Genomic DNA, 14209 nt, shown 5'->3' with positions numbered 1-14209 from the left:
TATTCTTGCTTTCAGAAATTAAGTTTTGTAGAGTTTTCTAAAAATATTCGTTTTTTGAAAATATGACAACCTATTTATAGCCTGGTAATTAGCCGCAGTAGTGGGAAATTTCAGGGGTTTAGTAGGCCTAAGCTTTACATGTAGTAACAACTGACAATTTATTGTCGACTAAAAACAAAGTAAAAGTAACGCATACATGATGCAGTGAAAAACGGCTGCGGACACTGCGCAAGTGTTTTCAACATTTAACGATTCTCAAAACATTAGTTTTATTATAGTTTATTGCCGTCGGCTAATTTCCACTGCTGTATAGTGTATTTATTATCTATTTTTATGATAATTTTTTTCGATATCTGAAGTTTTTGGTGATATTCGATAAACCACTATATCGATGATTTTTGGCCACATGATATCGTAGTTGGGTCTGAAAATACCATATCGCGATAAATGACTATATTGAGAATATCGTACAGCCCTACTCAAAATGAAAGGAAATGAAATGAAATGGGGTTTAACATCCTACTGTTCTGCTTCGACTGGGTTATACAGTGTGCTATGAGGGAAATTTTGTCCGGGCAGTGGCACTATGGTATACTCTTATATCGATTTTCCAACTGCCAAGGGATCTTTTACGTGCATGCCAATGTATACACGGGATCTCAGTTTTTCGTCCCATTCAAATGACTAGACAGCTGTCCTTGTCGGGCCCTCCATCCTGCACCACTGACAAGGGGAAACCACGTCGAAAATCCCGGTGAACTTTCTCGGCCAATGCAGGGATTGAACACTTGACTCAATGACAGACCTTATGATCCAACATGCACGCATTAACCATTTGGCCACCCAACCCCCCTTACAATATATAGACTAAATAGACCAAATTAGATACATTATAGTGCATGTATATTGTACAAGTTTGTTCAAATTAAATTGAATTATGCATCTTCACACGCTGTGTATGACAGTTTACGTGACGTACACTATAAGATGTGTTTTATTTATATCCATTTGACAACAAATGTTGTTGTTAAAAAATATCTTAACAATTTTTTCTTTCATTGTGAGAAAATATTTTAACATTGTATTCATGGCGAGGCTCAGCAATGTTTGGGCATGGCCAATGGTGAATAGAGGTGGGGACAGTGGGTGGCCCTTGGGTGCAGGCCTCCCCACCTAAGTAATTACCAGTCACATTTCAAAATTTCATTCACTACACTGCAGTACAGATAGTCGGGTGGGGGTTCATGAATTGAATATTATGTTTGGGTCTAGATATGTTACAAATCCTAAATATCCGGCATCCACCACAAGGCATGGCAGCTGTGATTTCTCATTAAATATCTAAGAACCTTAGATTGTTAAGTGGCATATGATGAAAGGAGATAAATCTCAGATAAACTCAGTCTACAGTATGTTTGTCAGGTAATTTTAATTTTCTAGTTGCGTAATACCAGCCACTGGAAAAAACTCTGTACTCACCACCCTTATGTGGTGCCATAAGCATATGTGAAGATAGAAATGGGATTTAACATCCACTCGAGACAAACTGGGTCATTTCGGGACTAACATATAGTTCAATTAAATTTCTTTTTGTTTTGATTAACGTACAAACAAAACTCACCGTAAAATTAGTAATTATTTTTGTTCTGATCCTATTCTGTAATCTGTCTAACGTTGCTGAGTAACCGGGGCCGCCATACTTGATAAAATAAGACAGATAGGTCATGGCGGATCTTTCATCTAAATCAGGACTGGCTAAATCATCTGGGCGTAAAACCATCGGGATACCAAAATGCTGACGAGCTAATTTCATAGCATTTCTACAATTGTTTAATCTGAAATATATAAAATAATAGGTCTTGAAAAGTTTTATAAACAAGTTACAGCATACAACAGGAACTATGAATTTACCATGATGTCATCACAGCCATTTCGGAATTGGGGAGTCATATTAAAAAATGAATTAAACTCCCTCTCTCTCTTTTCTCTCTCTCCCCCCACCCACCCATTTAGTATACTAGGGGAAAGTAGGGCTTTGACTCACTAACCAGCAGGTCCCTGGACGAAAAACAAGTCCCTTGGGATTTTTTAATGTGGTTCCCCATGTCAGTGGTGCAAAAGAGAGGGTCAGGCACCAAGTCCTTCTAACAGTACGAAAAATGCAAGTGTCACATGTACACTTGGACCTAGAGGTAAATAAACACTTGGCAGTTACAGTTAGATGAAAACACTACTGTAGGATGTTAAACCCCATTCCATTTTATTCATCTGTATTTTTAGTAGATCCTCGTCGGATCTCTTAAAAATGTATCAAGCGCCACTGCCTTGGTAAATATGCTACATTCATGGGTATTGTGTAAATAATTGTGACCAATTTATGGCAGTTCATCAATATACTTAAGCTGACAAGTTGTTTGGATAGGACATAAAAATATGGTGTACATGTGAACAAATTAGAATTGTGAAAGATGAATCTCTCATAGGAATATCAGTCCAAAAGCAGAGACACCTGATGGGCCTAGTTTAAATCTGATTTAATCCAAGCCGGGGAGATTATCTAGCTTGTATTTTGATTTTGTTTTCTTAATTAAATATCATAGACCAGAGGCTCAGTGCAGTGGGGGGCGGGGTCCATCAAATGGGCACAAAACCAGACCCAACTTTTCTAGAGTAAACTTTTACGTAGAATATGATGCTGAGTGGTAATTAGTCCACAGTTGGGCTGTTTTCGAGATATTTGGGGTCAAAGGTCAAATGAGGTCATTTTGCACTGAAAGTGAATGCGCAGCCATTCTTGTATCATGAAAACATGCTTAAAATGATCGAAAGTAATCACTCTTTCAATAAAAATGTAAACTTGCTAAATTCACTTTTGTTCTTAGTGTTCCCAGAGGTCAAATCGAAATCTCCCCGATTTAGTTTAACAACATTTGTTATACATGATGAAACTAGTTGAAAAAACAATTGAATATCTCGAAAATGCCCCAACGGCGGCCTGATTACCAAGAGGCATCGTATTCTACGCAAAATTTTACTCTAGAAAAGTTGGGTCTGTTTTTGTGCCCATTTGATGGTAAGAGAAATTTAATGGTTTTTATAATTCCTATTGTTATTCACATTAGCAGATAAAAATCTTAGACCTACAGAAAATCAAAAAATAAAAGCATTTAATATAAAGAGTATATATGATATACATGAAGATATATTATATATACTACATTTGCTCCATATAAACCCGTATACATTATATATATATACTTCTAAAGGCTCATTGTTTCCTTATTTGCTAAGTCAGAGTTCTATGGGACGTTTATGTGAAAAGACAAGCTTAATTTCACATGGCTTAAATATGTTTAGTTAGCTAGAATAATTTGATCTTTTTACAGTCGACATTTCTATTCATTTTTCTTCAATCCTGCAGAAGAAAAACATTGAGTTCTTATAAAGGAGTCAAGTCCTCATATGGGCGTTCTTATCTAGTTATTGTATTAGTATTAGAAGTTATGAATAAACATATCCCCTAATAACAATGACAAACATAATGGCCCCTAAATTTGAAAATGAATAAAATATTGTAACAATCTGTGGTTGGCTGCAAACAAAAAGTGTTCTTGTTTTAGGACATCACATAACAATGTTATTTTATTGTGTGTCAATTTCTTATTTTTTTAAAGTCATGTACATATTCAGAATCAGCAATATAGCCTCTGGGTACGCAAAATTTACCCCAGGCTGGTGGGGTACACTTTATGTAAAGAGATATTTCAGCTGTGGAGTGAGAATTTATTCATAAATGTGAATAAAAGTGAAAATTATTTTTCTCAAAACATATTCCTACATAAAGATAAGTCCCTATTCAAATGGGCACATCCCGAAATGACCAAATAAAAAAAAATTGACAACAATTTCATCATTATATTGGAGTGGACAGTGATTTGTATAGCCCCATTCTACCAGTCTTTTTAAACCTATTGTCATTGTATTGTCATTGAGTAAAATTAAGTTCTATAGACTACAGTGAATAGAGTATTTAGTCAATAAAGCTAAACCTACACTGAAAGAAATGTACTCTCCACCAGTACACACTGAACTGGGCTATCAAATGGGTTCAACCCAAACTTGTACTATCCACCTATTCACACGGACATGGGGTAAATGTTTTCCAATACCAGGAGAGCTCTTTTCAGTTCCCATGATTTTTAGACATGAAGGCCGATAGTAAAGGTAAACTTACACCAAGAGAAACTGGTTCAACCCAAATTCGTACTATTTTTAAGCCTTTAGGGTCTTTAGCAGTGCAAGGAAACTGGAGGACCCGGAGAAAACCCACAAGGTTGACAGGCATCCCTACTCCTTGTCACATACAAGTGTGGAATCGAACCCACGCCACTTGACCTTATGATGCAATGCACATGCGTTAACCATTAGGCCACCTAACCCCGCTCGTGGAGAAAAGTAGGACGGTAAACCCCATCCCATTTCTTGTCCAGTGATCAAACCAACAGTGTATGACAAGTGGAAACAGGACTTGAATATCAACAAAACTGATCCTTATAAGAAATATATAGTTTTATTCTTCTTTGTGTGGTAAGGAACAATAAAAAATATTCTGGTATGTATGAACAAGCATGGTGTTAAACATAACCCCCTGGTGCTTCTATAGAAACGCCTCACCTCATTACAGTATGTCATGTATTCACATTTAAATCATTATAGGCCCAGTAGGCGATTTTATTATTCTGCTTCAGTAGAGAATGGTGGTTTGATCACATTTTATCAGGGATGTCCTTGGTTTTATTATATTTTATAGTAAGCAAGTACTCCATACAAGTTGTAGCTGACAGAATAACAGTTGGCTTATTTCAAGGCTGGACTTCATACTGAGTTAATCTAAACTAGTTATACAAAGAACTTAGGTTTCAACAAAAACAACCAAGATATCTAAAATTAAATGTCATCATCAACAGTTATGAATAATATTTGAGCTACATTAAAATATAATATATTATTCAAATTTTGTCCTGGTCTGCCATATTTTAAAGTGGGTGGCCGAATGGTTAAGTTCTGTCAAATGGTGTGGTTTTGATTCCCCGCTTGTACGTGACAAGGTGTAGGGTCACCTGTCCAACCTGATGGGTTTTCACTGGGTCCTCTCGTTACCCTGCTAAAGACCCCTATGCACAAGCGAATTATTGAAATGAAATTAAATCATATGTGAGGCCCAAAATGATCTATTTTGTGGTGAATGAACTCTCTCTCTTTCTCTGTCTGTCTGTCTCTCTCTCAATTTTGAATGGACAAAATCACTAGTTTACTATATCAAACACAATGATGCTCTTTCCCTTAAAAATTGTGTTCTGGTGTTTATACGAATGGTAATGATTCATCCATGGGTGGAGACACGTATTCAAATTATCTTCCCTTGATGATTGTGCTAATTTTATTGACCAATACGCTTCATAGCATAACAACTTGTCACTGCCTGTTTTGACTGAGGACATCTTTTTGTGTGTATGACTCTTCTTTTCTAGTCAATTTCTTGCAAACTTTCTCATAATCGAGCGAACAAGTGCCATATTGTTGTGAACGTAAACAATGAGGCTACGCATAAGAGGATACGTTTAGAAAGGTTGTGTTTATAAAATAAACCAATGATTGGTTCCCATAAACACTGTTAATGTGTTTTTACATTAGATGACTATAAGAGAATACCTATTTTCATGTCCAGATTTCGGGCGTGGTGTCACCTTGCCAGTGATGCAGGACAGAGGGCCTGACAAGGATAGCTGTCTAGTCATTCGGATGGTACAAAAAACCAAGGTCCCGCATGCACGTAATCCCTTGGCAGTTGGAATTCGATATAAGAGCATGGCGTAGCGCCGCTGTCCGGGAAAGATTTCCCTCATAGCACACTGTATGGCGTATGCCTGTCTTCATTAGCCCAGTTTGGAGTAGAATAGTAGGACGTTAAACCCCATTTCATTTCATTTCATTTTATTACCATGTCGTACTAAAATAGTAAACCAGCTTTTAAAAGAGGTTGTCAAGGTGGAATGTGTAGTGGTGGTTTTTATATTATTTGGGGTTTGACTGAATGATAACAATAGAGTTTTATTATCACGTTCCTAGTTCAAATTACTTCTTACAATAGAAGAACCAGAGAGATATTTAACAGGCTTGTTGTTTTGTTGTATATCTACACACAAGTCTGGTCTACATGTTATATATTTAGACATTACATACAGGGAGTGGGGGGTGGAGAGTTTTATGTTTTTTTCAAAATTTGAATGATTTTTTACCTAAGCTATGTGACTATTACTAGAAAAGGCTAATGATAATTTTATCTTGAATATATCACCTACAATAAATACAATAAGTATTGATAATTATTACAGTTTGTCTTAACAGTATTCATCACGATTGAATTAAAGGGGTGGGGTGAGCTGGCTGGGCTGCAGCCAGGAGCCTCAATATAAAAGTAAATATGAACCTACGTGACCTGACTATAATGGTCCATATATCAATATATATAAGATAGGTTGCCAGGCAACGAAACATACCCCCCCACAGCAGCTATATCGTCTGGGCAGTCAACAAGAGTTGTCGCATATTTTTACTTTTTTCGGTAATGAAACATTTATAATACATTAAAATCTGATTAAGAGTAACAACTCATTAAGTAATTATCAGAAAACCATTAGAATTTGTTCGGTTTTTATAAAGTTCTGCGCCATGCTAACGTTTAGCATACGAAACTTTTCACATCATAGATTTAGCTGTTCAAGTCATAAAGATTCATTGAAAATCAATATACTTGTTCGTCTCAAGACCTTAAACACTGTGTATATATTTAAAGTCAATCGGATATTAACTTTAGCCTCTAGAGCTTCCACAAGATTTTTCAAGGTGATCAAGGGCCATAACTCTGGCAAAAATTATCGGAAATCGCTGAAAATCAATAGGATTCTTCGTCTCATGACCTTAAACACTGTGTATAAATTTAAAGTCAATCGGATATTAACTTTACCCTCTAGAGCGTCCACAAGATTTTTCGAAGTGATCAAGGGCCATAACTCTAGCTGTAGTTATCGGAAATCGCTGAAAATCAACAGGCTTCTTCGTCTCATGACCTTAAACACTGTGTATAAATTTAAAGTCAATCGGATATTAACTTTGACCTCTAGAGCTTCCACATAATTTTTTGTAGTGATCAAGGGCCATAACTTTGGCAGTAACTATCGAAAATTGTTGAAAATCAATAGGCTTCTTCGTCTCATGACCTTAAACACTGTGTATAAATTTAAAGTCGATCGGATATTAACTTTGACCTTTAGAGCTTCCACAAGATTTTTCAAGGTGATCAAGGGCCATAACTCTGGCAAAAATTATCGGAAATCGCTGAAAATCAATAGGATTCTTCGTCTCATGACCTTAAACACTGTGTATAAATTTAAAGTCAATCGGATATTAACTTTACCCTCTTAGAGCGTCCACAAGATTTTTTGAAGTGATCAAGGGCCATAACTCTAACTGTATATATCGGAAATCGCTGAAAATCAACAGGCTTCTTCATCTCATGACCTTAAACACTGTGTATAAATTTAAAGTCAATCGGATATTAACTTTAGCCTCTAGAGCGTCCACAAGATTTTTTGAAGCGATCAAGGGCCATAACTCTGGCAGTTATTATCGGAAATTGCTGAAAATCAAAAGGCTTCTTTGCCTAATGACCTTAAACACTGTGTATAAATTTAAAGTCAACCAGATATTAACTTTAGCCTCTAGAGCGTCCACAAGATTTTTTGAAGTGATCAAGGGCCATAACTCTGGCAGTAATTATCGAAAATCGCTGAAAATCAATAGGCTTCTTCGCCTCATGGCCTTACACACTGTATATAAATCTAAAGTCAATCGGATATTAACTTTAGCCTCTAGAGCGTCCACAAGCAATTGTGGACGACGGACGGACGGACAGACGGGGCGACGACAATATACGACCACATTTCAATGTGGGCGTATAAAAATGCATTTTACCTGTCATGTTTGTTGATGTTTGGCCAGTTGGAACAAAGACCTGGTCTACAGAATTCTAATAAAGCACTGAAATAAAATAAATAATAACAGTCAATCAATAATGAAGAACTCATTATATGTTATAATTCTCAACAACTTTCCACCCCACCTGGACATGTTAAAAACCTCCCCTAACCTCTCCACCCCTATATGATAAAAAAAAACTCCTGTCCTAAACCCCGACATGCAAAAAAACCAAAAAACAGTCAGCACCATGAAATCCTTGACAAGATAAAAACCTCTCAGCACAAACCAACCCCTGACATGATAAAACCCTCTCAGCACCCCTACCCTGACATAAAAACTCTAAGCACCCCTACCTCTGACATAATAAAAACTCTAAGAACCCCCACTCCTGACATGATAAAAAATAAAGTAAATAAGCACCCCCACCCCCGACATGATAAAAATCTCTCTCAATCCCACGCCAGACATGATAAAAACCTCTAAACACCACTACACTCCACACCTTAATTTATATGCTTTTTTCGAAGGCATCTCCCCCTCCCCCCCCCCCCCCCCAAGTAAAACAAAAAGAAGATCAATAGTGCATGGGAACCAATTTTGGGTCCAAAAACCTCAATACCCATCCCACAATGATCACAAATGTCTATCCAACTTCATCCCCAATTAAGAGTTCATATAACATATTTAAAATTGAGCCATTCATTTCGTGTAAAACAGTATTTTATTCAGGATATAAGAATAAGATTGGCAAATAGGCTTATATATAGTAGTACTGGAACGGTATCTGGTTGAATTGATATATCACGATTCACATTCTCATGATTCAGCATTGAATCGCAAGACACTGAATCGATTTTTAACGATCTTTTTTACGTTTTTTTGGTCATGTCAATAAGTAACCTGTCACTCTTAACTATCCAAGTCACTCATTATCAATAGCTAGAGCCTTCATAAAAACTCTTCAATTGTTTTGGTCCTTATTTTGATGCACATTCATATCGTGATATAAAACCGTTTTATTTTAACAACATCAGCAGGACTGAAAATTATCGACATCCTGTTGTTTTCTTGGTAAATATTGCCCTGGTTATGAATCGTGATACGAATCGTATCCTAGCTCCCAAATAGTGATCTGAATCGATGGCAATCGACGTATCGTATGGTGAGTGTAGTGGCAATACCCAGCACTAATATAAATCCTATGTAAACTGCTTTCCTGGATATTTGTCAGTTTAAACATACATTATGCAAGGGTTAAATCTGCCTATAGCAAGTCTTTATTTGGGCTTCAGATGTTATAGAAATTCTTAATTAGACCTTTATTTACACCACAAGCTCAAAATCAACTCTGTAGACCCACGGATGGCTTGGATACAGTTTGGATTTGAACAGTCGTCCATTTAAAATTAAATCAATAAATGGCGGACCAAGCTAACGTTTACCATAAGTCGCTAATGTCACTACTGGAAACTGGTGATGAAAGGCCTGTCAAGCGAGGCTACCATAGCCATTAAGCATGTTACTTGATAATTGAGAATATGTGGGTGGAGTTATCATCTGTCAATCAAACGATCGCCAATTCTCGTAGACTTCCAACAGTGACAATTCCGTTCAGAACAAAGTAATTTGACTGAAATTTTAAACATTTTCTTTTTTTATCATCTATTTTTGAATTATTATAGCAAGAATGGCCAACTCTTTATAAAACTCCTAACTAATGTGTTTTTAATTAAAACCAAATTATTTTGTGTGTACTTTTGTTGGCTTATCTAATCATCCTGTGTAAAAGAAAGTGACATATCACAAGAATTTCACTTACTATAAAGCGATACCGTCGTTCCAATCTCTACCGAAGTTAGTGATGGTGACATCTGGTAGGACAGCCTTCAGCCATTTCAGGAACCACTGTCTGTGTTGTACGGCTGATAATCCCACCTGGTACCGTAGGACTAACTGCCATATTAACGAGAGGATTAACTTAATATTACCTCGTACTACATCTGTACTATCTGAAATATACAATATTCATAGCTGTCAAGGTCAAATTATGTTGAAGTTGTAATCTTTACAATGCTTTGCCCATCATCATTTTGATCAGGACAATCCAAACCCTAACAAATTAGCTCCAGTTTGCACCTATTTAAACAAACATTATGCAAGAGCTAAATGAGCCTATTGCAGGTCTTTCTTTAGGCCTGAAATGCTATCTAAATTATTAATTAGACATTAATTAACTTAACTCTCGATGGCATCGGATTTCTTTGATTGCAGGTCTTTCTTTAGGCCTGAAATGCTATCTAAATTATTAATTAGACATTAATTAACTTATCCAGACCATAATCAACTCTCGATGGCATCGGATTTCTTTGATATCAAATAGATTAGAACGGTTGAGACATATTTTGATTTAATCTAAAAATGGAGGATCAAGACTTAGCTTCGCTGGTTGAAATTATTGCATACATCTTGTCAAACCTTCAAAGGCTAATATCTTCCCTCGCAATAGAGTAATTTGAATGAAATTTTCAAATTATTCATTTTATATGATCTATTTTTGAACTGTTATAGCAAGAATGGCTAGCTCTTTATCTAATTCTTACATAATGTATCTCTTAACTTTTGTGGCTCAAACGATCAACTAGGCCATCTGCTCAATGTACGTTAGAGACATGTTTGGCTCCTGGTGTAGGATTTGTGCCTCCCTCCCCTCACTCAATTCTTGGCAATCTGTCTGTTATTCTTCTAGGTACGCTTTGGGCATGGGCCCTGCATTTACCATGCTCATTATGGAAATAACATATGAATCTCAATATATTAATTATGTACAAGCAGTGAAGGGGGGGGGTAAAATTGACAAATAATATGAAATGAAATACGGTTTAACGTCCTACTGTTCTGCTTCCACTGCGCTAATGAAGACACAATGAGCCACACATTGTGCTATTATGAGGGAAATTTTGCCTGGACATCTACACTACAGCCTAATCTTATATCGAATTCCAACTGTCAAGGGTTCTTTTACACGGAACCTCAATTTTTCATCCCATCCAAATGACTATAAGCTGGATGACCGGATAGTTTAGATCATAAAATCTGTCATTGGTTTCAATTCCACGCTTGTACATGACAAGGAAAAGGATCGCATGTCCAACCTCGTGGGTTTTCTCAAGGTCCTCCAGTTTCCTCCCACAGCTAAAGACTGCTATGGGCAAGCTAATTATTGAAATAAAATTGAACCATGTGTTAGTCTCGAAATGACCTAGTCTAGGTTGAGCGGATGTTAAACTCCATTTCTCTCTCTCTCTTATTCTAGAATTGTCGACTGTATGAAATATTTGGACGTGGGTGTTTATTTGTTTTTCAATCTTAATCTACACTCTCATAGAAATAAACAGTTTACTTTTCTTTAATGTTTTCAGGGTATTTTAGGTTTAGCCTGAAAATTACACATGACCTTTCACCTCTCTCTTATTTAAACTCTTTTATATTATATTTTAATGATATATGAAATAGGGTAAGTGAGGACAGACCGCAGGTGTATGTATAATATTAATGTGCACATCTTCAGAGAGGCAGACAAACCTACTTCTTGTTATACAACATCCTAATTTGTGAGGACGTACACATGTGCATAATACGATTCCTAATTACAACTTGAAATCTTTTGGTGCCCGATCTTTAAAATACACTGCTGCAGTATACTGGACCAATCTTCGTATCCACCTAAAAATGCCCATCCTTATGGACATTCAAAACCTTACTGAAGAAATATTTTTTTAAACGTTATGTTTAGTGGTGCCTTGGTATTGAACTTTTATTGTACAGAACTGAATCACAAGTGCTATGAGCATACTCTGTGTGGACTATTGATATTTGTGACTCAAACGACTAATCTAGGCTGTAAATTGTTGTCGAATTTTAAAAGTATCTTTTTCTTTTTTATTTTTTATTTCTTTATAGGCATAGGCCCACTTTTTTTAATGAGCTTAGGCCCACCTGTCACGGACAGGTGGACAGGTGGGCCCAGTCCGGCACTGACTAGCGCTATATAAATGACATTATTATTATTATAATATTCACATGAACATCGCTAACGCCAGGGCCGGCTTAAAGAGGGGCTGACTGGGCCGCAGCCAGGGGCCCAAAATTAGTTCTAAAAAATTAAAATAAGGAAATGATCTCTCATTAAACTATTTCTATGAGGTTGGTTTTAATCCAAGGCCTAGGTAGCCTTATCTTCAATAGACGGCTTAATCTCGTCTTAACTATGTACAACTTATCCAGAAGTTGTAAGACTTGCGGTCGTTGCTTCAGGAACATGGTTTAGCCAATGATCTTAATATCAAAGCCGACCTTAAATTAGTTCTAAAAGATTGTACTTAATTGGTTGTATATGTTTGTACCAAATAAATCTATATATCTACCACAAACAAATTGCATTTGTGTAAATGTGACAGACGTTGACCAGAATATGTCACCTTTTCACTGTTGATGCAAGGGTTTCAGGGACACTTGCAACCAGGAGCCCCATACAAGCCATGTTCATGTTTATAACCCTGTACATTATTTGTATCAATTTGATTTTCTCACCAAGCGGTTCAAGCCATGCCCAAATGATGGTCGACGAAGTAGAACATGTAATAGGTTTTGAATATATGAAAAAGCTGAATTGGCTGAAGATGGAGACATTCATTTTGTGTTTGATAATTGTATACAATTATATACAAATATATGTTAAAGAAAAAATTCAGACAGAAAACAGTGATAACATTTACATTTAGAGGACAATGAAGCAAGGGAGTGATGCAACCAAGCGTTAGAGGGCTGAATCGGTGAAATAGAGTAGTGGTATAATATCACTGCAATGACAGAGACTGTAAAATTGTACAACAGATTACAGCCAAACAGAATTTTATAATCTACTGGCGAGAATTAAATTATTGATCTTTATCTATAACCAATCAGATCAATAGAACTACACAAATTATCTCCCTTTATTCACTATCTTATCAGAGATAATTCTTTCTATTCTGAGTAAAGTTAATTTGTAAATAATAATGCTGATTTGGACTGTTGTAAATACCAAAATTTGTAAGGCCTGTGATATAGGAAAGAAAAGTTTTGATTCAGCTTAAAACAAGGAGGGAGTGGTTCATCATAACCAAAGGTATTTTTTTTTGCCTGAGCCAAAGATGGATATAATAAAATTTTATTCTATCTGTTAACAGCCAGGAAGACAGGTGGGTCATCTGCCCAACCCTGTGGGTTTTCTCCAGGTTCTCCGGTCTCCTCCCACTACTTAAATGCAAGCGAATTACTGAGAGAGAGAGAGAGAGAGAGAGAGGGAGTTTAATTCGTTTTTTGATATGATTCCCCAATGCCTTTAATTCGTTTTTTGACTCCCCAATTCCAAAATGGCTGTGATGACATCATGGTAAATTCATATTTCCTGTTGTATGCTGTAACTTGTTTATAAAACTTTTCAAGACCAATTATTTTATATATTTCAGATTAAACAATTAATAATGATGTATATTTGTCTTTTCCTCAACTATAATGAAGTATATTTTGTCTTGTTAACCTATAATGATGTATGGGGTTGTTGACGATTAAGTATCAATAATAAAGAAGGGTAGCGGAATGTTCAAGTAGATAAATAAGTATAGGAGTTTGAATATATTATATCTACTCAACAGATACCTATATTGTATATATTCAACAGACCACACACATATATTCATCTAACAAAGGACGTAGAGATGAAAACAAATACTACCAGCCCGTATATGAAATGTCTAGAGGGTGGTGATCAGGATAATAGTCAAACAGTTGGCTGAGAAAGTTCATCAGGATTTTCCGGCATGGTATCCCCTTGTCAGTGGAGCAGGATGGAGGACCTGACAAGGAAAGCTGTCTAGTTGTTTGGATGATATGAAAAACCGAGGTCCAGTGTACACATTGGCATGCACATTAAAGATCTCTTGGCAGTAACTATAACCAGCGGCTGCCAGGCAGGATACGCCCACATTTTCGAGAGATGGATAGAGAACAAGCTAAAAAAAAAGTGATTTTTCCTACAATCAAGGGCCATAATTAAGGAAATTACAATTCAATATGCGCAAATATCGAAAGGAACCGAGATCTTTATATTATAAAATTACCAAGTTTC

General features: G+C 36.3%; 1 protein-coding gene across 1 annotated transcript in view; it reads right to left on the bottom strand.

Annotated features, from left to right (window-relative positions):
• Positions 1 to 14209, bottom strand: part of LOC126811952 (filamin-B) — a 54962-nt gene that overhangs the window by 30769 nt on the left and 9984 nt on the right. Inside the window, exons 3-5 of the mRNA XM_050538037.2 lie at positions 9860 to 10049; positions 8035 to 8100; positions 1622 to 1835 (exon numbers count right to left, since the gene is read on the bottom strand). Of these exons, the coding sequence (XP_050393994.2) occupies positions 1622 to 1835; positions 8035 to 8100; positions 9860 to 10049 (470 nt within the window). The remainder of the gene's footprint in view (positions 1 to 1621; positions 1836 to 8034; positions 8101 to 9859; positions 10050 to 14209) is intronic.

Source organism: Patella vulgata, chromosome 1 (genome assembly GCF_932274485.2).
Source record: "Patella vulgata chromosome 1, xgPatVulg1.2, whole genome shotgun sequence".
NCBI lineage: Eukaryota > Metazoa > Mollusca > Gastropoda > Patellidae > Patella > Patella vulgata.
Note: the sequence above shows the minus strand (reverse complement) of the source record. Positions and strands in the feature narration are given on the sequence as shown.